This window comes from Panthera tigris, chromosome E1 (genome assembly GCF_018350195.1).
Source record: "Panthera tigris isolate Pti1 chromosome E1, P.tigris_Pti1_mat1.1, whole genome shotgun sequence".
Taxonomy (NCBI): Eukaryota; Metazoa; Chordata; class Mammalia; order Carnivora; family Felidae; genus Panthera; species Panthera tigris.
In genome coordinates, this window is record NC_056673.1 from 18,622,140 (window position 1) to 18,648,021 (window position 25,882).

Sequence of the window (25,882 nt, forward strand, 5' to 3'; positions counted from 1 at the left end):
CGGAGATGCACGCAAACCACCGGCATCTTTTCACAACACAGACTGATTCTGGAAGTCTGCGGCGGGCCTGGGTTCTGCCTTCCTAATAAGCTCCCGGCTGCCGCCGGTGCTGCTGGTCTGAGGCCGATGCTCTGAGCCCCAACCCGGTTCCAGAAGCACTGGATTCTTGATGGAGTCAGCAGGCTGAGTTGGCATCATGTGGGCACAGAACCGGCCTTCCTGCGCCGGCCCAGTGGCTGGTAGGGAGCCCCCCCCCCACACTGAGCCACTCTCCCCACTGTACCCTAACCCCGAATGCTGGGACCCACAGTGGAACGACACAGACAGGTGTCCACTTGAGTCAGCTTCTCCTGAGACCACACCCGCCACCTCCTCCCACTGGGACACAGGGGGCTGATAAGCCATCTGGCCTTCTGGCCCAGCCCTTGCAGTGTGAGTTTGTTTGCGGGGTTGGCCTGTTACCAAGCTTCCTGCATCACAGATTCCTGCCCAGGAGGCCCGAGCCCAACCTGCTTCGTCCCACCCATGTGGGGTGTGTGCGGGACCCACTGGGAGCAGGTGTGGATGTCAGGACCCACCCCATCAGTGAACCCATGCTGTCTCCTCCCGTTGCCCTTGCCCAGAACTTCCCCAACTCCAGAGACCCCAGAATGTCTCAGACATGTTCAATAACCACAGTGAGCCCATGCACATGTGCCCATAAGCATTTGTCTTTCTTTGAAGGAGGCTGGGAAAGGACCTGCTGGCTGGTGGAGATCAGGGGAGCGTCCTCAGGGTATCTTTCCAGGAGCAGGGAGGGTGGGAGCTGGGTGCAAGGCAAGGTCAAAGGTAGGAGAAAGGGGAGGGGCCCAGGACACAGCTTCCCACTAGAATGAACGGCTTGGGGCTGAGGCAGAGTTGACCGGGGGGGCAGGGGGTAGGGAGTGTGACGGAGGGGCAGATGGGGTGCAGGCCTGGTCTGGGATCTTGGGCTCTCCCTTTCTGCCAAGGGGACTGAACATAGGGCTTAACCTGTGGGGACCACCCCCCTCTCCTCGGACGGCAGGACTGGGGCGGCTGCTGGAGCCCCAGATACTGCTCTGAGGAAGGCGCCCCCCCCCACCCCCCGACCCGCCGCCAGCTGCCCTCCTCCCCTCCAGGCTAGCTGCAGCCGGAAGCAGAGCCAGACAAGGACACAGTCTCTCCAGAAAAGTCCCCAGATCGTCAGGTGGCTGGAAAGGCCCAGGCAGGGACAGGGAAGGTGGAGGTGAGGAGCAGATCCGAACAGCAGCACGCCCCTTCCCTTACCCCCAGGGCCAGGGAGCCCGCCTATGTCTGCACATGGGTCAGCTGGATGTCACCCGCCACCTCCAGGCTGTTGATGGCAGGCAGGTTCTTTAGGCGGTGGCAGTATTCAAGCAGGTGCTGACCGTCCACGGACACCTTGAGGCAGTGGCCTTCACACATGATCCACACCTGCATGGAGGCCATGTTATTTGCATTCCCCTTGGAAAGTCCTCAACCCTAAATGCAGGCTCGTGTCTCCCACCACCTACCTGCCTTCCTCAAACATGAAGCAAGTGTCACGCCTGCCTTCAGCCCACCTGGGGGAGCCCACCGTTCCCTCCACACACCTCCTGTTCTTCCCCTTGTGCCTTTACATACCCCACTCCCCCTTCCTCTGTGCTCGCCGCGCTGCCCCCCTGCCCCCCTGCACCCATACAGGTGGCTTCTCCCCAACCAGCAAGCCTCCCCTGCCTTCCCCCACCTGGTCAGATGACCCTCAGGCCGTGTCGCCCACCCTACCCCCACTCTCCCACTGACCCCGAGCCTCTAGGGGTAGGAACACTGGCCTGTGCCATCCATGTCCCTAGTGGCCGGCACCCAGCCAGCCTCCATGCCTGCACCCCCGCAGTGCAGCCTCCTGACTTGTGCTTCCCACCCCACATGTGCTCCCGGAGGCAGCAAGACCACGTCTGTGAAAATGCCACCAGGACAGCTGACACTTCCGGCACACTTACTGTGCCCTGGGCACTGTCCTAAGCCTGTCACAGACATTATTTCATTTCATTCTAACATCTCTATGAGACTGATATTATTAGCCCCGTTAAAAACATTTTTCTGGTAATGTTTTTGAGAGAGTGCACACGCGCAAGCAGGGGAGGGGCAGAGAGAGAAGAAGACGCGGAATCTGAAGCAGGCTCCAGGCTCTGAGCTGTCAACACAACTGGGGCTTGAACTCACAAGCCACGAGATCATGACCTGAGCCAAAGTTGGACGCTGAACCCACACGCTGAACCCACTGAGCCACCCAGGCGCTCCATATTAGCCCCATTTTTTAGATGAGAAAACTGAGGCCCGGAGCAGTGAAGTCGCTTGCTCAAAGTCACACAGCTATCTAGGAATCCATGCATACTGCTCTCTGGCTTGAAACATAACAGCACACTGCACTGAAATCCAAACTTCTTCCCACGGCTCTCAAGCAGGGTTGGGAAGGCTGGGATGGGGCCAGGTGAACCGAATGCGTAGGTGGGGCCGAGAACACCTGCCCTGTGTGATCGGGCCTCCAGCCTCACCACCCACACCTTTCTGTTGTCACTTTAGCCAGAAGCCCCTGGCCTCCCTGTCCCTAGACAGACCATGCCCCTGACTCTACCTTTGTGGGAATAGCTGCCCCCTCTGCCGCCCACCAGGAATGCCCCCTCAGATCTTTGTGAGGCGGGCTTCTTAGGTCTCAGCTGCACTAGGGCCCCCTCTGACAGCTGTCCCCATCAGGGGCAGCGTGGCCCCTGCCCCAGGGCTCACTCGATCCCATTAGTCTGTTTTGCTTTCTGCACAGACCAGTTGTTATTTCCAATGACCTGTCCAGGATTGTTGAATGAGAGGTAAATGAATGACCCATGCTTGGGCCCCACCTGGCACTTACTGGCTGTGTGACCTCAGGCGAGTAACCTGCACCTGTGAGCCTGTCCCTTCATGTGAGCCTGTCCCTTCACTGGCGAGCAGAGGCACCACCACCCACCCTATGTGGGACAGTATGAGGAAAACAATAATAGCAGCCATCTGTGGGGCACGTTCTGTTCTTCTAGGCCCAGGTTTCACCCCAGAGGCCTCAGCTCCCACATCTTTCAAGGTGCCCCCAGACGCCCTCCATGCCCTGCTTTGTTTGCCCGTTGACCCCCTCTGTGCTCCGGCCGCGGCATCTTACCGAGAAGCTCTGGCCTCGGACAAAAGGCATTTTTCGGGGCAGGCTTCGCTCCTCAGACCCCCAAGAGCCGTTGACCTGTGTGTTGCGGACCACGGTGTTCTCGTTGAAACGGGGGTTCAGGTGGAAGGCGATGTCATTCCCACAGCGCAGGTTGATGTGGAACCTGGGCATGGGCAGCTCCCATGAACCTCTTCTGCCCACTGAGCTCTGAGTCCCTACCCCTCCCAGCCTGCCCAGAGCCAGCGGGGGATGACCAGAGGACCTTGAGAGCCTTCTTGAGGGCCCTGGCTTACCTCTGGGCACTGGGCAGGACGGTGCCAGACACGATGATGCTCTTGGAGGGGTACAGCCCACCCGGGATGGAGGTGAAGAAAGGCATCGACTATCAGGAGGAGAGGGGGCAGGTCAGTCGCAGGGGGGGCTTTGTGCCAATTTCCATGAATATGGACTGTCAGCTGAGTTTGACGGCCGCTTCTGAGAGTAATATATTTTCGAGAAAGAACTCCGTAACATCCTTACTTGGTTCAGTAAATGCCAACGGAAAACTTTCCAGCATTGCTCAAAGTAACGGGCTCAAGTTGTCATGAAAAGAGCTTTGGCCGGATGCCATAGGATGCTTGGGCTGAGGGGAAGGCCCTAGCCTATGCTCATGTCGAAGGGACAGTTCTAAAGGTGACATCTCCTTTCAACAGCCTTTTAATTCACTTGGATGTTTTCAAACGTTAGCTTACTAAAGGGTTGCCTTAATTTTGTAAGCCGCCCCTCACCTCCCACCCTGCCCAACTTGAACAAGGTGTCCGCCCCTCCCAGAGAAACCACTTACGTAGGTTGGGTTGGGGTACGCCATAGGTGGGATGACGGGGTTCTGTTGAAAGAGAGCAGGAAGTTTGGTTTGGGAGTGCACACCCACATGGGACCCCCACATTCCAGAGGCCCCTGGCCTCTCGGCTTCGCCTTCCTTCTCAAGTCAGCCTTGGTGAAACTTCTTGCCATGTTCCCTGACATCATGGCCGCCTGCCTGCAGGTAGCCGCACTAACTCCAGGCCTCCCATCTGATTTGTGCCCGTGGCGGGAGAAGCAGCAGCAGCTTAAGCCTGTGGCCCGCAGTGACATGCCAGGGGCTCGTCCTCAGGACGCAGAGTCTCATACCCACATGCTGGGACCGCTGCACTCCCCTCTCAGTGACAGCAGGATCAGTTTTTTTGCTGGTCCCTGAGAAACCCGCTCCAGAATCTTTGTCGTCCCCAGGGGCATTTTACTCATGTGCCTCCTGAGCAGAAGGCCCAAGCCCCCAAAACTCTATCCTCTTTGCTGCACTTCCTTCCTGCCTCTGGGACTAGAGAATTCAGTCCTTGGTGAAGGGGCACACGGTGGGGCTGTGATCTGACCCGAGCTTTCAAACTTACAGGGAACATCTGTCCGGGGGCGCTCTGCATGGTGTGGATGACAGTTTGAGTCTGGAAGAAAGAAATCCAGATTTGAACCGGCTCTCCGCGGCATCAAGACCACCACCAGCTGCCACCAGAGGGCATCACTTAACCCCCTATGAGGTGACTCCATCTTGAGCGTGTAAGCAGCCCAACGGCCCCCGCCAGATCCCCCGAAACTGGCGGATGGAGGGGTATCTTCTCTCAAGGTGGTGAGGTAGGGGCAAAGGTTTCTTCTACTTGGAGAAGAAATACGGCTGCGCTTGTGGCCTGTGGCTCGTCTTTCTCCTCAGGGGACTTTATGTGGCACAGCCTCACTTTACGAGAGGAACGAGTGGATGTGTGGCCTCGGTCTCCTGTGGCCACTCACAGAAAAGGGCAGGGGCTTGAGCAGACAGGGGGCAATTCAAGGTGTTTCCCAATTCACGAGGGCCAGCCAACCCCCTTGCCCTGCTTCCACCCTCCCCCCCACCCCCCACGACAGCCAGGCAGACAGCCCGGGGTGGCCTCCCCGTGGGAGAGGCCCGGTGCCCAGCCTGCCTCCTCCTTTGAACCCACCGGAAGAAGCAAAATTAAGAGGATGGGAGAAACCAGAGACTTACAATGGGAGCCGTGTTGGCCTGCCAAATGCCTGGAGACTGAAGGAGAGGAGAAAAATCAAACAGTAGTTGACGTTGGTGTTTCACGAGGGTGAGACACTGGCGGAAAGTGGAGTGAGAAATGCCTCCCCAGACTCACGCTCACCTCCTTCCTGCTCCCTAGCAAGCCTTCCAGAGCGAGCCTCCCCCACCATCCCAGGCCCACCGGGGTTTGGGGGTACAGTCAGGGTTGGGGGTACGGTCAGGTTGGGGAACATCTGCATTGGCTCCTCCAGAGGGAGAAGAGGATGGGTCGCAGAGAGACCGTACAGCTTCCCTTCCCTCCCAGAGGCAAAACCACTACTTCCGGTGCCCTATTTGATCCGTAAGGTCAACCATTTAGTGAAGGACATCTGTGTGCCAGGCTCTGACTTTGGCACTTTTACAAGGGAGGCACCCTCGGCTCCTGTTTCGCTAGCGAGGCAGCTGAGTCAGAAAGGTTAAGCAACTTGCCCAAGCTCCTCCCAGTAGTAAGTGATAAAATCCAAACTGCTACTCGGTTTTGGCTGATTGTATCTACCACACTCCGTCGTCCCCAGGCCAGAGCCAAAGTCGGGCTGCCCTGCAAGACTCCCTGAAGCTTGCCCGGTCCTGAAGCCAGCGGGGTGCGAGGCGCATGCCCTGTCTGTACTGCGATGGGCCACAGAAAGCCTGGGTAGAGAGGCACCCCTTCCTCAACCCCCGCTGCTCCAGTGCTCGAAGGAGGGGCCAGGCCATGCTTCCCTTCCTGTCCTAGACCCTGTCCCCACCCAGCAGACCGTTCTTGCCCTGGCTGGTCTCCCCTTCTTCTGGCTGTGCAAACCACACTCCACATGCACCGAGCCCCTACCGCTTGCCCAGATGCTAGGCTAAGTGCTGGGGATACACAAATGAACGACCCACAGTCCCAGCCCACAAGGGGCTTGTGGGTGTAGGGAAGGAGGGGGTGGAGGGACAGGGACAGATATGTAGGCACAGTTACAACAGGACATGGTAATTGGCATAGCACAGATATATACATAGTCCATGGGGACACTGGGGTGGGGGGGGACATCCAACGATGTTCCAAACAACAAAGATGCCCTTGAAGAGTGACATTTAAGCAGAGCAGTGAAGGGCTGTTAGAGGTCGGCTGGGGCTGAGGTGGCCCAGGGTGTTTTCAGCACCAGGATTGCAGGTGCAAAAAGCATGCGGCCCCAGAGAGCCTCAAGTGAGCAGTGGAGGCTGCCTAAGCTTCATGGGGGAAGGGGCGTGGCTGGGAGGTGGGCTGGGGCAGGACTGGGGTGGGAGCAGGGTGGTTTCTGCACATCCTGCCGGGAATTTAAGGCTTTATTTAGAAGGGTTTGCAGCCTTTAGGATTTTTAAGCAGGGAGAGGACGCAGTCGCATTTGGGTGTAGGGAGGTCACTGCCGCAGTGGGCGGGGTGAGTGGGGAACTAGAGCCCGGTCCTTGTAGTCAAGGGTCAGACGGCCTGGCCCAAGAAAGAGAGTGGCTTCGGGAGGGAGAGGTGTGGGTGCAATGCAGGCATACTAAGGAGGGGAAGGAAGGCCGACTCCCAGGTCCCCAGCTCTGGGTCAGGTGGTGTGGTGGAGACGGGGAAGCTTTGGGTAGGCATCATGGGGCCCGCCTGCTGGAACCAGCCTCTCAGAGCCTCTGTCCTTCCTGATGAGCGCTCGCTCGGCCTCCAAGGCCTCCACATTGAACTCACTTTTGGCTTTCGCCCTTTGGGCCTGGGTGGGAAACAGGCAGTCTGGGAGAACTGCACCGTGGAGAAGGCAGGCTGCATAGGGGTTGCTCGCATGTTCTGTTAAAACAAAAGGCACCAAGGCATGAAGAGAAGCATTCATGGAGCCAAGGAAGCTCAGACAGGCAGGGGCCTGGGCCAGAGGGAGGAAGCCAGGCAGGCCGGGGAGGGTGTTCAGGATCATGCAGAGAGGCAGAGGGAGGATTCGGCTCCAGTGGGGGGCAGCAGGCCACTGAGCTCCTGCCCCACCCTCCTCCATCTTTCTCCTTCACCCTCCCTTCCCCTCCCCTGCTCTCTTCCCCAGGCCCGTGGGGAAAGAGTTGGGTAGGGAGGGAATGTGAGAGATTAGGACAAGAGAGAGAGGAGCTTGGACCCATGGAGGGCCTGCTGTGTGCTCTTCTCATCTCAGGGAGCACCAGGACCAAAAATGGTGACAGCAGTCCCCCTCAGCCACCTGGGGCCCTGAGGGAACGTGCGCCCAGCATACCCCCTCCTCCCAGTTTTCAAAAAGCCAGAAATCCTGGCTTTTTTTCCCTCACCTTTTTTTTCCGCCTTTAATTGTGGTGACACACGTGTGAATTTACCATCTCAACCAATTTTAAGTGTATGGTTCCAGCGGCATTAAGTACATTGGCACTGCCATACATCCGTCACCACCACCCACTTCCAGAATGCAAAACTTCTTCTCCTGGCCTTTTAGATGCTGGCAACACGTTCGAAAATGTTGACACACGGAGAGGGGCCAATAGACCCTGGCGTGGGCCCAGGCAGGCCGTCTTGTGAGCTCACTGAATTCACCCAATAACTCATGGGGCAGCAGTGGCTACACCCCTTCCACAGATGGGGAAACTGAGGCTGGGAGAGGCAAAGTTGCTTGTCTAAGATCTCACAGCTGGTGATAATGGCAGAGCTAGGCATCTGAGCTAGATTCAGTTGGATTCCCAAGCCTGGGTTCTTTCTAGAGCCACGTGGCCTCCTAAGCATGGTGGAAATAGAGAGTGACAGAGAGCGGTGGCCAGAGTGTCTGGGAGACTGAGACAAGGGTTCTGGACAAAGACAGTAAGTAACACAGAAGGACAGGACAGGGGAGCTGGAGGTGTGTTCCCAGAGTCACCTGGGTAGGACATTGGCTGCTACCATTGGGCCCTCCCAGCAGGGCCTACGTGCAGCTAGACTGGGCCCTGCACTCAGCCCTGAGACAGGTGCCAAAGGGACATTCTGACCTGGAAGCCGATGTAGGACAGGTGCACAGCACCGCTGATGGAGAGGGTGTCCACATGGTGGAAGGGCACGCGGTGTGGGTACTGCACAAAATGGCTCCCGTTCACTGTCACCTGTGAAGACAAGTGCATATTCCAGAACAGTGGTCTCAGGCCAGGGCGGGGGACCTGAACCCCTGCTCCCAGGAATTAAGACCTGTGTTTGGTTTTCACATCTGTCCCCCAGGGGTCAGGGACACCAGCCTTCAGAACTGTGCCAGTTGTAAGAACATGGCCTATGATCCAAAGTGCATCAGAACCCAGTCCCTACTGGGCTCTACTGGGCTTTTTAGTTCTTAGTCATTTGTTTATTGCAATCGGTTTACCTTTCTTTTTTTTTTTTTTTAATTTCTTTTAATGTTTATTTTTGAGAGAGAGAGCATGCACGGGTGGGGGAGGGGCAGAGAGAGAAAGAGAGAGAGAGAGAGGGAGACACAGAATCTGAAGCAGGCTCCAGGCTCCGAGCTGTCAGCACAGAGCCCAACGTGGGGCTCGAACTCACGAACCATGAGATCATGACCTGGGCTGAAGTCGGATGCTTAACCAACCGAGCCGCCCAGGTGCCTCAATCAGTTTATCTTTCTAATGTTAGCTCATGGAGGTGTTGTTTAAATATGCATAAGCATGTTCATGGGGAGCAGGGGAGAGGCAGGTTGTACACTGAGGGGACGGGAACATCCATGCTCGCACAGAGAAGGACAGACACGGGGACACTCACCCCCCACCTGTCTCCCAAGCCCAGAGACACTACTCTGCTTACGTAATTTGCAACACCATGTAAAACTAAGCCATTGGCGGAACCCGGACAAAGGCTGCAACAATATTAGCAAAAACCAAACGTTAGCAGGGACCTGCAGGGGAGGAAAGCCTACAGCAAAGGGATGGAATGAACTAGAACTTTAAAGACCCGCAAGGCCCAAAAGCGCTACGGTGATTTACCTCGTTCCTATTTCCTGAGTAAAAGCAGCAACAGGTGTCCCTGTAGATGTGCAGGTGAAGGTGTGTGAGCAGACTGTGGCCATCGCTAACGTTCTTACAAGGCAAACGTCCTGCCATCTGTATAATGGCATTGCTCACGTGACCATTTAAAAGCTCACGTGACTTCTGATGGCTGCTCACCGCACCTGATAGGGCCTGGAGGGAGGGGAAGGAGGCGGTGGGAAGGCGGGCGAGGGGGGCTGCTTCTCACCTTGAAATTGTAGCTGTCCACCAGGAAGCAGAGCTCAAATGGCTTCCCCATCTGGAAAGGCATATGCATCTTCCTGTCCTCTGGCCCCCAGCATCCGTTCTGCTTTGTGTTGCAGACCACATACCCGCCCTCTTCGAACCGTGGGTTGAAGTGGAAGGCAATGTCATTGTCGCTGGGGCCAGAATGAAAGTTCACAGCAAACCTAGGCAGAAAGAGATTCCGCAGCCTGGTTTATTGCCAGCTGGGGGGAGGGGGGCTCACGCCCTTGACTTGGTCTGTCTGCGAACTTGCATACAACCTGCATGGCAGGTTTGGACCCATCCTTAGTTTGTTGCCATCCTTTCTGTTCACCTAGCTTGGACTTCGTGTGTGTTTGTGCAATTGTTGCATGCTGCCCTTACGGTATGATTTTCTAAAAATACGTAGAACACGGGTAAACAAAAATAGTGGACGCTTTCACGCCAAGTGGATACTCGGAGGCCAGCCCCCATCAGCTCAGTTGGGAAAGAAGAAAACCAATTCAAAGGTGATGCAGAATTGAGGGAATAGGCCTCCAGAGCTGGTTTCTAAGGTACAGAGTAAATAGTAGCTCTCTGTCTCTCACTGGAGGTTGGCGTGTGTCCCACACATGACGTGCGGAGTGGTGGCCCCGAAGTCAGCAGGTCTGGACCCAGACCCCAGCTCTACACTGCTCGTCATTTGTGACGGTTCTGAACCACACTACCCTCAAATCACCATCACCAGGGAGGTGAGGTACTTCCTTTGGGGATGCTTAATGAGGCGGTGTTCTAGAAAGCCCCACCCAAATCCATTTCCATTCCTGCCTCTCTCCTTGGAAGCAGCCTCTCACTGTCAAAACTGCCTTTGGGTACAGCCTATGGCTCCGAACGAAGAACCTTCCGAGGAGCCTGGCTCCCAGAAGGGGCACGGTAAACATTTGTTCTGTCTCTTCGCAGACAGAGCTCCCTCAGGTCCTACAACCAAGTTCCAGCCTGAGGCTCCTCCTCCGAGGCGTCTCTGTCCGCAGCCTTCCCTGAGCTCAGCGCACCAGCGTGGTCCGCCACCTGCTTCTCGGGGTCACTCCAGTCTCCCCAGCTAACGCACAGTGCTCTCCTGTCACCCACATCCCCCACAGTGCCGGGCTCTGCACCAAGCCCAGAAGCGGCCCTTGAGAGTCATTCTATTAAATTCCTGCAGAGTCTGCTTGATTTCTTGCTGGAGGAGCTCTTAGAAAATTTCTGCCTCGGGGCCCCTGGCTGGCTCAGTCAGGTAAGCGTCCGACTTCGGCTCAGGTCACCACGTTACAGTTCATGGGTACGAGCCCCATGTCGGGCTCTGTGCTGACAGCCCAGAGCCTGGAGCCTGCTTCAGATTCTATGCCTCCCTCTCTCTCTGCCCCTTCCCACTCATGCTCTGTCTCTCAAAAATAAATAAATGTAACAAAAAGAAAAGAAAACGAAAGCGAAAACTCCTGCGTGCAGAAGCTTTGCAGGAAGAAGTCGGGACAGTCTCTGTTAGACAGGATGGGAGTAGAAAGCCATCCTGGTGCCAGGGGAGGGGTAGGCAGAGGGAGAGGGAGAGAGAAAGAAGGGAAGTTCAGAGGTGAGGTCCCGAAGTTCCCTGCTGGCAGGGTTTAGGGGGATCCTGGTGCCTCCCTTCCCTCAGGGTCTCCTGGGGGCGCTCAGGGCTCTGGGACAAGTCCCATGGTCAGCGCGACCATGTCCACCTGGCAGGGAAACGGTGGTGGAGGAAGTCATCTAGAGTCTAGATGCCGAGCTGAGGTAGGGCCTGGCCTGGGAGCGACGTGAAGGTGGGTCCAGGAGGTCCCAGAACCCCTGCCAGGTGGTGAGAGAGAGGACCACAGTGAGCAAGAGACATTGGGGATTGAGGCAGAAAGTCTTCTGAGAGAGGCCGCGGGTCCAGACGGGCTCCCGTGGGCACCGTGGACCTCAGGAAACAGCCCCCATGTACACAGGCCCCGTGCAAAGTGGGCGAGAAGCTGGACCGCGGCAGAGGCCAGGCAGGGCCGCCCGAGTTTCCGAAGGGCCTCCAGCCTCTGAGGAGTCCTCGAGTGCCTCCCCGCCTCCCTGTTCCCAGAAATCCCTCCTTGGGGAGGAGGGGGGTGGTGGGAAACAGCACTTAAATGGTGTTTGTGTTTTGGATTGACTTAGTATTTTCCAGAAAAGACCTTGAAACTGAAAGCGACTTGCATTTGATGGCAATTTTCAATATTTCTGCATCAGCCAGATGAGGGCTCCAAAGAGGGCAAGTTCAGGAAATAAAGGAAGTGATATTTTTGCCACTCTGAGTTATGGTGTAGAAAGTTCGATCCCAGAACAAAATCATCTGCTTCTGGGCTGGCCTGCCTCCCTCCTTAGACTATGAGCTCCTGTCACCCCGATGTCTATGGGGAATCTCTGTTAATGGTGCCCAGACGCTACGGGCAGATGACAGTGGTGTCACGCAGATCACCCGGGATCCCCCGAGCCAGGCGCAAGCGGCTCCGAGGGTGTAGGGCGAACCCACCTGAGCTGACAGGGGCCACGGTTTGCCAAGGGGTGAGGCTAGAGAGAAAAAAAAACCAGTTCCAGGTACCTGGTTCCATTGTAGTAAAGAACGGTCCCAGTGAGAGTGATTTTAAGTCCATCCTGGAGACCCCCCTGGATTTTCCCAGAGAAGGGGATGATCTGTAGGGAGAAGAGGCAGGTCAGTCAGTGGGCCCACCTCCGTCTGGTCCCCCCAGCACTTGCTAGAGGCGCCTGGGTGTGTCAGCCTCATGGATCCTCCGGGCCCGTGAGGGAGCAGATCTGAGTCCAGATAGTTCCACACACATTCTAAGATTGTGACAGGGAGGCTCTGGGGCTCTGAGACGACGTGATGGGGTGCTGGCCTCCCTTGAGAGTCTGAAAGTGACAACTTCTAAGAGGAAGTAACATGTACATGGCCCTGAGATGGGAAGGAGCCAGTGATGGGAGGAAGGAGTGATGGGAGCGCTGGACCCCAGGTCAAGCTCCTAGCAAAGGCCCCAGAGCCATGGCTGGGGACTCAGGAGGCCCAAAGGACCAAAAGAGACCACCCATTCTAGAGGATAAGCCTTCCAGTTGCCTGACAGGGCCAGGAAGAACGCATCCTCCCCTGCTCCTGCCCTCCCCACCCATAGAACCATGGTGACCATGACCTTTGCCCTTCCAGCCACCTCAGGTAGCGCCTCTCCTCAGATGCTCTCTGCAGCCATGGGGCAGCCCCCTCTTCTACTTCTGCTTTTTGGCTCCCCGTTCCTTTCCTCAGGCCCTCGGCAGCCTCCGAAGCCCTCCTCCTAGGGCCCCTCAGCACCAGCTTTGTCAAATTCTCATTCCTGGGCCACTTTAAAGGACCAACGGTTATGGTGAGGCACGCCTCCTTTCAGAGCCAGACGTACTCCAGGTCTGAATGCTAATTCTTTGGCTCATTACCTGAGTGGCCTTGGGAAGCTTATTGAACCTCTCTTTGCCTCAGTTTCCTCATCTGTAAACAGAGGGATAAATCCCCACCTTCTGTGTCATTTTGATGATTAAGAAAAAGTCTGCGGAAGAAGCTGGCACCTAGCAGGTGTCTCTCTACCGCCCCCCTTCTTCGATGTTGGGCTGAGCGAAACCCCAAACTGGTTATTTCTCAACTGTCAAAGCCTAACTCCAGAATCCCTCTTAACTAATGTGGTTGTATAACCTGCATTAGACTGGGAGAGACATCTAGCTCCCCGTCAATTTTCACACTTGTTAAGTTGTTCACACCTTCTCTAACTTCTCCCCTAGGTCAGTTCCTTGCAAAAATGAAATGCTTACAGGAGCCAGGCCGGTGATATGTGTGAGTGAGATGTCCAGGTAAGGCGATAGGTGAGAGGGACTGGAGGGGAGTATTACAAACTAGATGTCGCCTCCCTCATCTAACAGGGCAGTGTGCGTTCAGCTCTAACCAGTGATCACCACCCATGCCCTGTGCCGGCAGAGCTCCCAGATTTTTAGAAGACAGAAATCTGGATTTTCTTTTCTGTAAAACTTTCTAATTTCTGGGGGGAGAATTCTTTAAAAAGGATTTTGGGGGCACCTGGGTGGCTCAGTTGGTTAAGCCTCTGGGGCTCTTGGTTTCGGCTCAGGTCAGGGTCGTGCAGTTCACGAGATCAAGCCCCCAGTCGGGCTCTGTGCTGGCCTCGCGAAGCCTGCTTGGGATTCTCTCTCTCACCCTCTCTCTCTGCCTTTCCCCGCTTGTGCTCTCTCCCTCTCTCAAAAATAAATAAGCAGTAAAAAAAAAAAAAGAGAGAGAGAGGGGGGCGCCTGGGTGGCTCAATCAGTTAAGCATCTGACTTCTGCTCAGGTTATGATCTTGCGGTTTGTGAGTCTGAGCCCCATGTCAGGCTCTGTGCTGACAGCTCAGAGCCTGGAGCCTGCTTCAGATTCTGTGTCTCCCTCTTTTTCTGTCCCTCCCCTGCTCGTGCTCTTTCTCTCTCTCAAAAACAAATACACATTAAAAAAAGAGATAGAAAAGAAAAAAATACTCCTGGCAAGCACTTAAGCACATCCACGCTAAGAACTAAAAGCAGAGTGTGGTTAGGTGGGTTTATTAATTGTCCTTCACTTAAGCACATCCACGCTAAAGTGTGAAGAACTAAAAGCAGAGTGTGGTTAGGTGGGTTTATCAGCGCACAGAAGGGAGGGTGAGATCGTGGGGACGGGGCAGCACAGGTTAATCCTAAGCAATGATTTCCCCAGAAAGGTTTTGAGCTTTCAATGTGTCTTAAATGGTGTCCCCAAATTCTGAAAACCAAGATTATTTTAAATTGAGTACAACTTTGCAGACAAGGCTATTCACCGCAGCATTGTAACAGCAGAGGATTGGAAAGAAAAGTTCAGCAAGAGGATGATGGTGAAGTAAATGGGTTCGATGTAGCCTCCACAAAAAAAGGAAGAGGAAGAAGGGAATTCTTTGAGAACTGATACGAAATGACCCCATTTGTAGAAAAAACATGGGTGGGAGGCCATATACATGCATTTACTTATTGATGAGGGAGCAGAAGGCAAGCTGGCAGGTCTCAAACACTGCCCTCCCCCCCACCCGCCCCCACCCCGTGGGATATGTGGGATATTCCTCAGGGACTCCTGGCTGCCTAAGAACAAAGGAAAAGGAAAAAACTAATGATTAACTGATAGAGATCATAGTCACCCTCCATCACCCTCCACAGTGATGTAGGGAACACAGGCAGAAGGAAATGGCAGATAAAACTAAATTTCCTTATAACCTGCAGCCCATTGACGAATACTTGAGGCTGGCGGAGTGAAATGTTTCTCCAGAGACTCCCTACTGTCTTGCTAGAGGGAAGAACAACCTCAGCTGGACAATACGTAGGCCTCCGGTATCCCATGAGTCTCTAGCATTTGAAAATCTCAGTGGAAACTTCCCCTGGACTCTACCTCCCCCAACCCCATAGTATATAACAGGTGTCTCTTCATAGTCCTGGGGCAACAACTCCTGCCCGCAGATCCTGTCCCCCTGCTGCAATAAAATCACCTTTCTGCACCAAAGACGTCTTTGGGAATTCTTTCTTGGCCGTCGGCTCCGGACCCCACGAACCCCACTGTCTCCCCCAAAACCTCATCTCCTATTATGCATAGAATATCTGTGGATGGATTCAAAGAAACTGACAATACTGGCTGACTCCGACGAGGTCCGGTGGGTTGAATAATTACTACGCCTTCCCCGCTGCCCCAAACGTCTACGTTCCAATCCCTGGACTTTGTGGCTCCCGTATGTCACCTTATGAAGCAAATGGGGATTTGAAAGATGTGATTCAGTTACAGATCTTGAGATGGGGAGTTTATCCTAGATTATCTGGGTGGACCCAATGTCATCACAGGGACCTCAAAGAGAGAGGCAGGAGAACAGAGTTAGTGGTAGGAGGTGTGACAACAGAAGCAAGAAGCTGCTGGCCGTGAAGATGGAGGGAACCCCAGCCGCGGTAGGCGGGCAGCTTCCAGAAGCTGGAGAAGGCGAGGAGAGCTTCTCCCCTGAAGCCTATATTTTTGGATTTCTGCCCTCCAGAACTGTAAGAGAACAAATCTGTATCGTTTTAGGCCTGGTGGGCCAAGTCTGTTGTGGAATTTGGACCTGTGCACGTGCATGAGAGAGAGAGAGAGAGAGAGAGAGAGAGAGAGAGAACTCTTGGATTTATGGTCCCAAAGACGTGCCTCCTTGTGGTAACAGCTCTCCTACTGGGCAAGTCACTTGATCTATCTGTGCCCCAGGTCCCTCCTCAGGACAGTGGGACAATAGCACCAACCTGACCGTGCTCGTGAGAGGATTCGATGAGATGCCACACACTGCCACACACGAAAGCCCCTTGGTTCACAGGCCTTTGACAATGGCAGCTGTTTGCATCAGAATGTGACTCTGCTGGGTCAGAACTTGCTCTCGGCTCCTGGCTGTGCCTGGAGGCTGAGGACTTTCTCCTCCTCTTCTGATCTGGAAGAACCAGGCTCTACCCTCCGGCCTCAGCAGCCGCCTTCTGGAGGAGGCCCAGGGTCACCAGAGGGCTCACTGGCAGGAGGCAGCGGGAGACTTTCGGCCAAAGGGAGCCATTGCCCTACAGGTTCTGAGGCCCCTCTGGTGGCTGACCTTCCTTCCCTGTTACCTCATTATCCACTCTGAGTGCCACTTCTACAGAGGAAACTGAGGCACAAAAGATTTGGCAGTTTGCCCAAGGCCACTCAGCTGGTGATAGCATGGGGTCTGAATCCCAGCACAAGGCTGGTCAGGTGAGGCGTGTGGGGAGTGGGCAGGAGACGGGGGGCCAGGTTCCCAAGGCGGCCCTCATGGCGTTTGGCTCCTCAGAACAGCTGGGCCGCGGGACCTTCCTGCCACCCTTGGGAGGAAGCAACGTTTCTACGGCTGGACATCAGCGGGCCACTTGGGAGAGGGCACCCTTGTGGGACGCGCAGGTTTTCCTGGTGCCTGTGGGGACTGCACCCATCCTCTTTCTCGTTCGGACTCCAAGGCCCTGTTTTAACTCACTGTTGCCCACAGGAAGATTCTCCTTCTCATCTGAAACCCTCGAATGCAAGGATTGGCAAGTAAAAACTAGCCACCAGAATCATGAAATGTCGGGGCCTATGAGGATCTCTGGGATCTCTCATCTGATGGAGAATGAGCCTGAAGTGACACATTTTGACGCTGAGAGCCCCATGGAGGGCCAGCTAACTGGAGCCAGGCCCAGCTTCCTCCAGCGACACCTCCCCTCCCCCCACCCCTGCCCTGCAGCCTCTGTCAGGCTATCAGCCCAGCCCTTCCGGAAGCTCTTGGCCAAGGCCCAGAGGGGCTCCTACGAAGCCTCCTGGGCCTCCTGGGCCCTGCTGATTGCCTGCCTTCCCCTGTTAACTGCTCTCTCTCTGTGGGCACCTCTCTCTTCTGGGGGTAAGTCAAGGCACCTCCCTTAGTTGCCACTTATCATCTGGGGACATTGGCAAGTGGCCTCAGCTCCTCTGTTTCCCGCGTCTGATGTGGGGGTCGTAAGACTCACAGGGTTTAAACAAGGCCACGGGCAGACGGAGTCTACTCACATGTGGCCAAAGGTTGGAGGCAGCCCCCTGGGCCCCGCTCTGCAGGGACAGCCCCACTCCCCTCTCGTTCCCAAGATGGCCCCTCTGCACACACCCTTGGCCTGCCTCTGCCTTGCTAACTCACCCCTCAGGGAGCAGACACCTCCCCCGGAAAGCCTCCCCTGCTGCCTCCAGACTCCTAATAATACAAAACACTTCCAAAGCCCCCTCCCTACAGTGTGCCAGGCACTGTGGCCACACTTTAGATATGCTACCTCCCTAATCCTTACCCAACCCTGGGAGGTGAGCCCGAAGATGATCCCCTTTTACAGATGTGGAAACTGAGGCCCAGAGAGGTAAAAGTAACTTGCCTGAGGCCCCCCAGCTAGTAAAATGGCTGGACCCAGGGAGGCCATCTCCAAAGTAAGCGCCCTTAACCACCGCGCTGGGCTGTTTTCCTCCCTAGAAGCCCTGGTCGCTGCCCCGTGAACATACAAACCATCACTCTTCTCGTTATTATGCCTGCCTCCCCCCTCTTCCCCCTCCCCGCACTTCCTGCACCTAGGACATTTGTCGAAGAGGCATGAATCCCTAGGACGGGCTCCCAGGGGAGCTCTGTGAACCTTTGTCAGAGGCATGAATCCTGGTGGTTATCAGCCCGCCAGTCCAGTCCGGAGATGCAAGGGAGACCGGCATGGGGTGTGCTGGGACTGCCCCTCCTGGCTTTCTGCTCTTTGCCTTGTGTCCTCTTCGGGACACCTGCCCTCTGCCTGCTGCAACCCACGGGTCATTTCCCCACAGACCCAGCGCTGTTTCCTCCTGGCGGAGGCAGCCGGCTCAGTGGGGGCCATCCCATGCCAGCACCAGCCATGCCCTCAGCCCCAGAACTCACCGGGTTCAGGTAGGGAGGCTGGGAGCTGCTTAAGGCCATCTCTCCACTGCCCGTGTGGCCCTTGCTGCTCTCCGCGGCCAGCCAGGCAGTCAGTTCTCTGCACTGGGAGGAGATAACCAGGAAATAGAAACTGAAGCAAACCTACAGTTACTCAGTAGGGAGGAGCCAGAGGCAAGAGGAAGTGGTCTGGAGAAAAAGAGAAAGGGAGGGTGTTGAGGGAGGGCTGGGGGTACACTGAGGGAGGAGGGAGCAGACACTCCTCACCTCAGTGACCTTTGCCCTTCCTCTCTCCTGTGCTCCACTCCAACAAACCACTTGTGTTTGGTTCAGACAGATTCAAAGAGCCTGACCTCACTGACATAGCAAGTTTCTAGAGGACACTGTCCACGAGCGTGGGGCCGTGTCTCCTGCGTATGCCTGCCCACAGGGCCCAGAAAACAGTGGGGCTGTGCCGGGCATCGCCTGTGCACGGGGCGGTGGGGGAAGGCCTGCTTCTACCCACTTGCACACAGAGAAACTGACGCTCAGAGTCTAAAGGACACGCCCACAATCACACAGCTCACCAGCGGCCACCCGAGCTATAGGACACCTGGGTTCTCAAAAAAGTATTTCTCCCTTTCAAAATTCTATTCCTGGAACGCCTGGGTGCTCGACTGGTTAAGCGCTGGACTCTTGGCCTCAGCTCGGGTCATGATCTCTCAGTCGTGAGATCGAGCCCGTGTTGGCTCTGTGATGAGCGTGGAGCCTGCTTGGGATTCTCTCTCTCTCTCCCTCTCTCTCTCTGCCCCTCCCCCACTTGTTCTCTCTCTCTCTCTCTCTCTCTCTCTCTCTCTCTCTCAAAATAAAATAAAATAAATATATAAATAAATACAAATTCCACTCCTCATATTAAAACACAATCACATAGAAAGAAATGTTTTTCTGAGCCTGAGTGGCTCAGTCGGTTATGCATCCGACTTAGGCTCAGGTCATGATCTTATGGTTTGGGAGTTCGAGCCCCGCATCGGGCTCTGTGCTGACCCCTCGGAGTCTGGAGCCTGCTTTGGACCTTGTGTCTCCTTCTCTCTCTGCCCCAACCCCCCAGTCAAAAACAAATAAAACATTTTTAAAAATTAGAAAGAAATGTTCTTCAAATAGAGGACATGATAATGGAAATTGTTATCCTAGACTGTACTGGTGCCCCGGGAGCTTCAGATCCCCTCTCTTTATTTCATTCGTCTCTTCTCCCCTCCCCTTTTCCCCCTGGGCTTTACAATGGAAAGAGGACAAGTCTTCGACATAATAGAACATTCCAAGTGACAAGACGGTTGGAGACATATGAAATAAACTGCATTCGAGTGGCTTTAGTACCTAGTGAAGGGAAATGACTGACTGAAGCAGAGACCAGCAGGATAGGCTGTCAGAGGATGAGGTGGGGGGAGGTGACAATAAACTTACCTGGAGCCATGTGGGTCCCTGCACTGTGCTAGGGAGAGGGGCCACGGTCAAGCCTGGAAGAGTGGTTAAGGGTCATCCGGGCACCGGCTGGGTAGAGGTTGCCCTGGGGCCGTGTGCAGCTCTGGGCCTGTCTTCCTCTTGCACCTTGCCTAGATGCTCCAGAATTTGCAAAGGCTGACTTCTCTGAGATGCTCCCAGAGACTGAGCCCACATGTCCCCCCTGCCCACCCTCCGTCCCCATTATATTCCCGGATCAATCAGAATATGACCAAATATAAGGGGCAGACAATAGTTGGAGCAGAAAGGAGGGGCAGGAAAGGAAGGGAAGGTCTCTGGGATCCTTTCAGGGACACCAGGGACACCAGGAGAATTTCCTCATTGATTGGCTATGGAACAACTGGATGTTAGATTAGAATATTCACTGCAGATTGGAATATGAAAGAATACAACTTTGGAAAACTCCTTGATGGACTGTAATAAAATCAAATATCTGCCTCTCCTATGTCCCGGTTAGTCTACTCCTAGATATTTACCTGAAAGAAATGAAAGCACATGCATGTGTTCATGAAGGCTTTGCTCCTCCCAGCCCCAAACTGGAAACCACACAATGGTTCACCAACAGCAAAAAGGAAAAATGCATTCATACAATGGACTAGCCTACTGCCAAAAAAAGAGGGGAACTACGTCAGCGAACCTCGTGGTTGAATGCAAGAAATCAGATATGCTGTGGGGCGCCTGGGTGGCTCGGTCGGTTGAGGGTCCGACTTGGGCTCAGGTCACGATCTCGCGGTCCGTGACTTCGAGCCCCGCGTCGGGCTCTGTGCTGACAGCTCGGAGCTTGGAGCTGCTTCGGATTTTGTGTCTCCCTCATCTCTCTGTCCCTCCCCCACTTGCTCTCTGTCTCTCTCTCAAAACTAAATAAACATTAAAAAAAAAAAATTAAGACCGTGCCAGGGCCCAGTCGACCTTGGCAGCTCCATGTCGCCGCGCGGTGCCTGCCACCCATTCCCAGGTGGCGAGAGGTAGCCCTTGGGAACGTTCCTTCAGAGCTCTGTTGTTCAAGGTCCTGGATGCTCGTCCGAGGCTCTCCGTTCCCTGCGCTGTAGACCAAAGGATCTGTTCAAAATAGGCGTCCGCCGTCTCCCACCCATGAGGATGGCCACTATCAAAGCACCAGGAGGTGACAGGTGCTGAGGCAGATGAGGAGGAAGGAGCCTGGGGCCCGGCTGGCAAGCATGTGAAATGGTGAGGCCGCTAAGGAAAAGTGCCTGACCTTAAGCGTCTGACTGCCGAGGTGTCCATTTCAAAGACGTCCGCCTCGAGTAAAGGCATCGACAGCTATGGGACAGCTTCTAGCTTCTAGCACCCAGGTGGCCCGCATTCATGAAGTTCCCCTTTTAGAAAGCCTTGGGGAAACCTCGACAACCCCTGAGCAAGCCTGCTTTTCCATACTGCACCCCCATTCCCTTCCAACAACCCCCCATTAGATCCCAATAAAGGCAGGACTCCACATCTGTGCTCATGCTCGCTCACTTTCTCTCCCTACAGCCTCCCCGAGTGGCCCTCATGTGCCGTGGACCCTCCAGGACTTGTGAGTCAGAGACCTTGGGTTTTCTAAGTTCCCTGAGGGTTGGTGCTGAGGTGCATCTTGCAGTCATTTAAGAAGCAGAAAGGCTGGTTCAGCCACCACAACCACTCTAATGGGGAAACATCTGGGGGATGCTCACCCAAGCGGTATGGGGTCAGGTGAGCGGCCAGCCATTTCTAGCCCACAGCATCACTCTATCAATAGGTTGAGACCCACGTGACACAACAGTTTGGTGGTTCCTTAAAAGCTAACCACAGGGGCGTCTGGGTGGCTCAGTCGGTTAAGAGTCTGACTTCGGCTCAGGTCATGATCTCGTGGTTTGTGGGGTTCAAGCTCCGTGTTGGGCTCTGTGCTGACAGCTTGGAGCCTGAAGCCCACTTCGGATTCTGTGTCTCCCCCTCTCTCTGTCTCTCAAAAATAAACAAACAAACAAACAAAAAAACAAACCATAGAATTACCCCATGACCCAACATTAGCTTATAGCAGCATTATTTATCACAGCCAAGAAATAGGAGCAACCCAAGTGTCTATCGGTGGATAAAGGGATTAAAAATGTGTGTAAATAGGGATACCTGGGTGGCTCAGTAGGTTAAGGCATCCGACTGGCTCAAGTCATGATTTCATGCTTTGTGGGTTCCAGCCCCGCGTTGGGCTCTGTGCCGACAGCTCAGAGTCTGGAGCCTGCTTCCGATTCTGTGTCTCCCTCTCTCTGCCCCTCCCCCACTCAGGCTCCATGTCTCTCCCTCTCTCTCTCTCTCTCAAAAATAAATAAACATTTAAAAAAAAAAAAAAAAAAAAAGCAAGACCTAGGGTCACCTGGGTGGTTCAGCCGGTTAAATGTTTGACCCTTGATTTTGGCTCCGGTCGTGATCACAAGGCACGGGGAATAGAGCCCCGCACTGGGCTCTGTGCTAACAGCCCCTCCCCCACTCATGCACGGGCTTGTGCACACTTTCTCTCAAAACAAATAAATTAAAAAAAAAAAAGCAAGACCTGGAGTAGTGTATTTTTTTTTTAATTCCAGTATCATTAACATACAGTGTTCTATTAGTTTCAGGCGTACAATATAGTGATTCAACAACCCTATACATTTCTGGGTGCTCGTTACGGTAAATGCACTCTTAAGAAAATTTTTTTAAGTGTATTTATTTTGAGAAAGACAAAGAGAGTGAGCAGGGGAGGGGCCGAGAGGGGGACAGAGGATCCGAAGAGGGCTCTGCACTGACAGCTGACAGTGGAGAGCCCGACACGGGGCTCGAACTCCCGAGCTGTGGGATCATGACCTGAGCCGAAGACAGATGCTCAACCGACTGAGCCACCCGGACACCCCACAGTAAATGTACTCTTAATTCCCTTCATGGAGTGGAATATTTTTATTGGGACCTCTTAGTTAAGCTGGGACTATGTTTCCCTGAATTCCCCCACCCACCCCACCCCCTTTTTTTTTTTTTTTTTTTTTTGCAAGTTCTGGATGTGAAGGGGCCACAAAAGGAGTTTTACACGCAGTTTGGAAGGAGGAACTGAAATCTCACCCATACCCTTTCCACGCCCGGAAGGCTCACGCGTGTTGTTACTCACCTGCTCGCTGTCCTGCTGGTGTGGGGCTGGCGGCTGGGCCTGCGTTCAGCACCGCTGTATCTCCTCCTTTAGCTGCTCCTAATTCTGTTCCCGGGGCACGTTTAGATGTGTGACTGGAGGGCTCATGTGTCTCTTGCCGAACGCGCTCATCACCAATGATAGAGGCGTGGACGCAGTGAGAGAATGGTGCGGGCTGTATCCTCATGGGTTCCACCCATTCTCTCGCGTGACAGTTCGTTCTGGCTCCACACACACCCCTTCACGTCCCCGTCCCCATCCTGACTGCCCGCTTTGGTGACTTCAGACTGTGCCAGCAGACAGAGAAGACCGCTTTGCAAGCTCCCCCAATTACGGGTTCCTAGTAAAACACACCCTAGTCAGATTCCTGTAAGCCACATTGGAAATTGTTCTGGCAGTTTCTCACAAAGTGAAACATACCTCTTTTGCGGCCTCGAAATTCCACTCCTCGGGATTTACTCACAGTAAATAAAATCGTACGTCTGCACCGCGACCCGGGTACGGATCTTATAGCCCAAGCAGCCCTCAAAAGGCAAACAGATGAACACGTTGTCGTCACACAACAGAATACAGTAATAAAATGGAACTACTGATAAACACATTTTAGGTAAGTCTCCAATATATGATGCCGAGGAAAAGAAGCCGGACACAAAACGTACACACCGAATGCTTCCGTTTCCAGGAAGTTCTGGACGAGACCCAACTAACCTACGAGGAAAGAGATCAAACAGTGGCTGCCACTGGGAAGGGGCAGGAGGGATCTTTCTGGGGTGATAGAAATGCTCTCTGTCTCAAGAGGATACGGACTCCTTGGGTGTGTGTGCCTGTCAAAACTCACCAAGCTACGCGCTTCACCTTCTACACTCTCTGCTTGTGTGCAAAGTATACCTCGATTTCTAAAACACAGCTTGAGAGAGGCCCGGGGAACTCAACTCCCTGTGCAGTTCAAAATTTTAAAAAAAATTTTAAAAAGCAAACAACAGGTTTGTTGTCTGTCAGCCAGAAAGATATATATCACACTATATGTTAACTGGCTTGGATCTAAATAAATAAAACAAGTAATTTTTTTTAAAAGGAAAGATATCCTATACAGTATGCCCCCCTTTTCGCCATGGGATATGTCCCAGGACCCCAAAGATATGGTTGAGGTCTTAGGCATATCAACGCCTGTATACATAGTACTTTTTTTCCTGTACGTATGTACGCATAAAGCTGAATCGATACATTCGGCACAGTGAAAGATTACAGTAATAATAAAATAGAATTACAATATACTATAATAAAAGGTGAATGTGGGTCCTCTCTCTCTCTCAAAATATTTTACTGTACTCGCCCTTCTCCTTGTGACTCCAGAGGATGAAATAAATGCCTGCGAGGGAGCTGAAGGGAGGCGAGGGACATGGCCTTAGGCTATGCCTGACCTCCTGACAACATGCCAGAATGAGGATCCTACGCCTCTGGCCCACAGTTGCCCGCGGGTAACCGAAACTGCGGATAAGGGGGCGCTACTGCATCCCCGAGAAGAGACCATGCAATACGAAGTCCCCCTCCGATGATCTTACAGCCTGGTTGAGATCACCTCCAGGGCTGGCTGCCTCTCCCACTGCCTGGGCATTTCATGCTGTGTGGACCACACCCTCCATCCACAGGTCCCCCCACTGCCTTGGGGGAGTCCCTCCCTCCTCCAGCTCCCCTTTTTTCCTTAGTCTCTTCTAGGTGAAGGCTCAGAGGCGCCAATGGGCTCTCGTGTCGGGGTTACTACAGGGCAAATGAAAGGGTGCCAGCCTTCCTTGGAGCGTCTGTAGGGCACCCAGTGTGAGTTCCACCTTCACCCCAGGCCTGACCTTCCTCCACAGGGGCTGCTGACCGAGTCACTCCTTCCCAGGGCAGGAATCAAAGTCGAACACTTATTTAGAAGGAATGGTGGGGAGGCGAGCGTGTAGGCTTAGCTTGGAAGGGGAAGGAGAGAGGACCCCTTCATGAGGCAGGGGAGGGACGGTGTCAGGACAGGGTTGCAGGCTTCCCCCCCACCCCACTGCCGGCTTGGCCTCCTTCACCTCTGCCCCAGCTGAACTCTCACTGGCAGAGCCAAGGTCTTTGTCCTGATAAGAAGGAATCGAAACTATTGAACTTCCACTTACTGGAATTCACAGCTTTCTAAAAAACACAGGAGGGTATGGCCACTCCAGAACAATGACTCTCCTGGGAGCCCTAAAGTAAATACAGCCAGCAAGGAAGTTGGGGGCGGGGGGGGGGGGGGGGGGGTGGGGGGCAGGAAACATCTAGCATAGTGATACTCGGACTTTGGTGAGCCTGGAATCTCTCCCAGGGCCTGGGCTTGGGGAGTTTGGAGGTAAGTCTGGAAATCTGCATTTTCAACAGGCACCTCATGCAGATCTTGTGGGATCCGAATTACAAATCTGGGGGGCATCTTTAAGAAAATGGATACCTACGGGGCGCCTGGGTGGCTCGGTCAGTTAAGCGGCGGACACAATCTTGCGGTCCGGTCTGTGAGTTCGAGCAGCCCCCCATCGGGCTCTGTGCTGACAGCTCAGAGCCTGGAGCCTGCTTCCGATTCTGTCCCCCTCGCTCTCTGCCCCTCCCCCACCCATGCTCTGCCTCTGTCTCTGAAAAATGAATAAACCTAGGGGAAGGGGATGGAGGGGAAGGAAGGGAAGGAGGGGAGGGAGGAGAAGGAGGGGAGGGAGGGAGGGAAGGAGGGGAGGGAGGGAGGGGAGGGAGGGGAAGGAGGGGAGGGAGGGGAAGGAGGGGAAGGAGGGGAAGGAAGGGAAGGAGGGGAGGGAGGAGAAGGAGGGGAGGGAGGGAGGGAAGGAGGGGAGGGAGGGGAAGGAGGGGAGGGAGGGGAAGGAGGGGAAGGAGGGGAAGGAGGGAAGAAGGGGAAGGAGAAGGAGGGGAGGGAGGGGAAGGGAGGGGAGGGAGGGAGGGGAGGAAGGGGGAAGGGGAAGGAAAGGAAAACCTACTTAACCAAAACAGATGACCAAACACACACATGGCTAGGGCCCTGCCCCCGGTCCACGCACGCACGTGAGGGGCCCTGCTGGTGAGTCTACCTCTGGGCCCAGAGAGGAAAGTGAAACCCCCTTGAAGAAGTGCAGATGAGCACTTCATTTACGAGCATTTATTGAGCACTTGCTGCATGCCCAGCCCTGAACTTGGCTCTGGGGACCACAGACCGAGAGGACCTCGTCCTTTCCTTCCAGTGCTTCATAGATCCTTAGGGTTGGTGGGGGTACCAGTTATTAAGCGCACTGCTGTGCTGTGAAAGAAGCGTGTATGGCTTTCAGTGGGGGCACAGCAGCTGAGTGAGGCCAGGCAGGTCACTTGAGCTCTGTGGGCCTCAGTTTCCTCACCTGTAAGGTG

The 25,882-nt window shown here is 54.5% G+C and overlaps 1 protein-coding gene across 3 annotated transcripts; it reads right to left on the reverse strand.

The window, feature by feature from the left end:
* Positions 1-689: 689 nt before the first annotated feature.
* On the reverse strand, positions 690-17,982 carry LGALS9 (galectin 9). Of its 3 annotated transcripts, XM_007076038.3 has the most exons (11): positions 17,881-17,982; positions 12,019-12,110; positions 9,424-9,625; positions 8,199-8,309; positions 6,940-7,035; positions 5,217-5,252; positions 4,594-4,644; positions 4,011-4,052; positions 3,481-3,569; positions 3,188-3,350; positions 690-1,455 (listed from the first exon to the last, which is right to left on the reverse strand). In XM_007076038.3, the coding sequence occupies exons 1-11, from the start codon at positions 17,917-17,919 to the stop codon at positions 1,309-1,311; spliced, it is 1,068 nt and encodes a 355-aa protein (XP_007076100.1). In that variant the 5' UTR covers positions 17,920-17,982; the 3' UTR covers positions 690-1,308. The 3 variants fall into 3 exon arrangements, with proteins under 3 accessions (XP_007076100.1, XP_007076101.1, XP_042821616.1); XM_007076039.3 differs by lacking the exon at positions 6,940-7,035; XM_042965682.1 differs by lacking the exons at positions 3,188-3,350; positions 6,940-7,035.
* Positions 17,983-25,882: the final 7,900 nt, after the last annotated feature.

Coding starts and splice junctions, on each gene's coding strand:
- LGALS9 (XM_007076038.3), bottom strand. CDS start 17,919: ATGGCCTTAAGCAGCTCCCAGCCTCCCTACCTGAACCCG. Junction 12,111..17,880: donor AGCCTCCCTACCTGAACCCG/GTGAGTTCTGGG, acceptor TTCTCCCTACAG/ATCATCCCCTTCTCTGGGAA. Junction 3,570..4,010: donor CGTACCCCAACCCAACCTAC/GTAAGTGGTTTC, acceptor TCCTCCTGATAG/TCGATGCCTTTCTTCACCTC.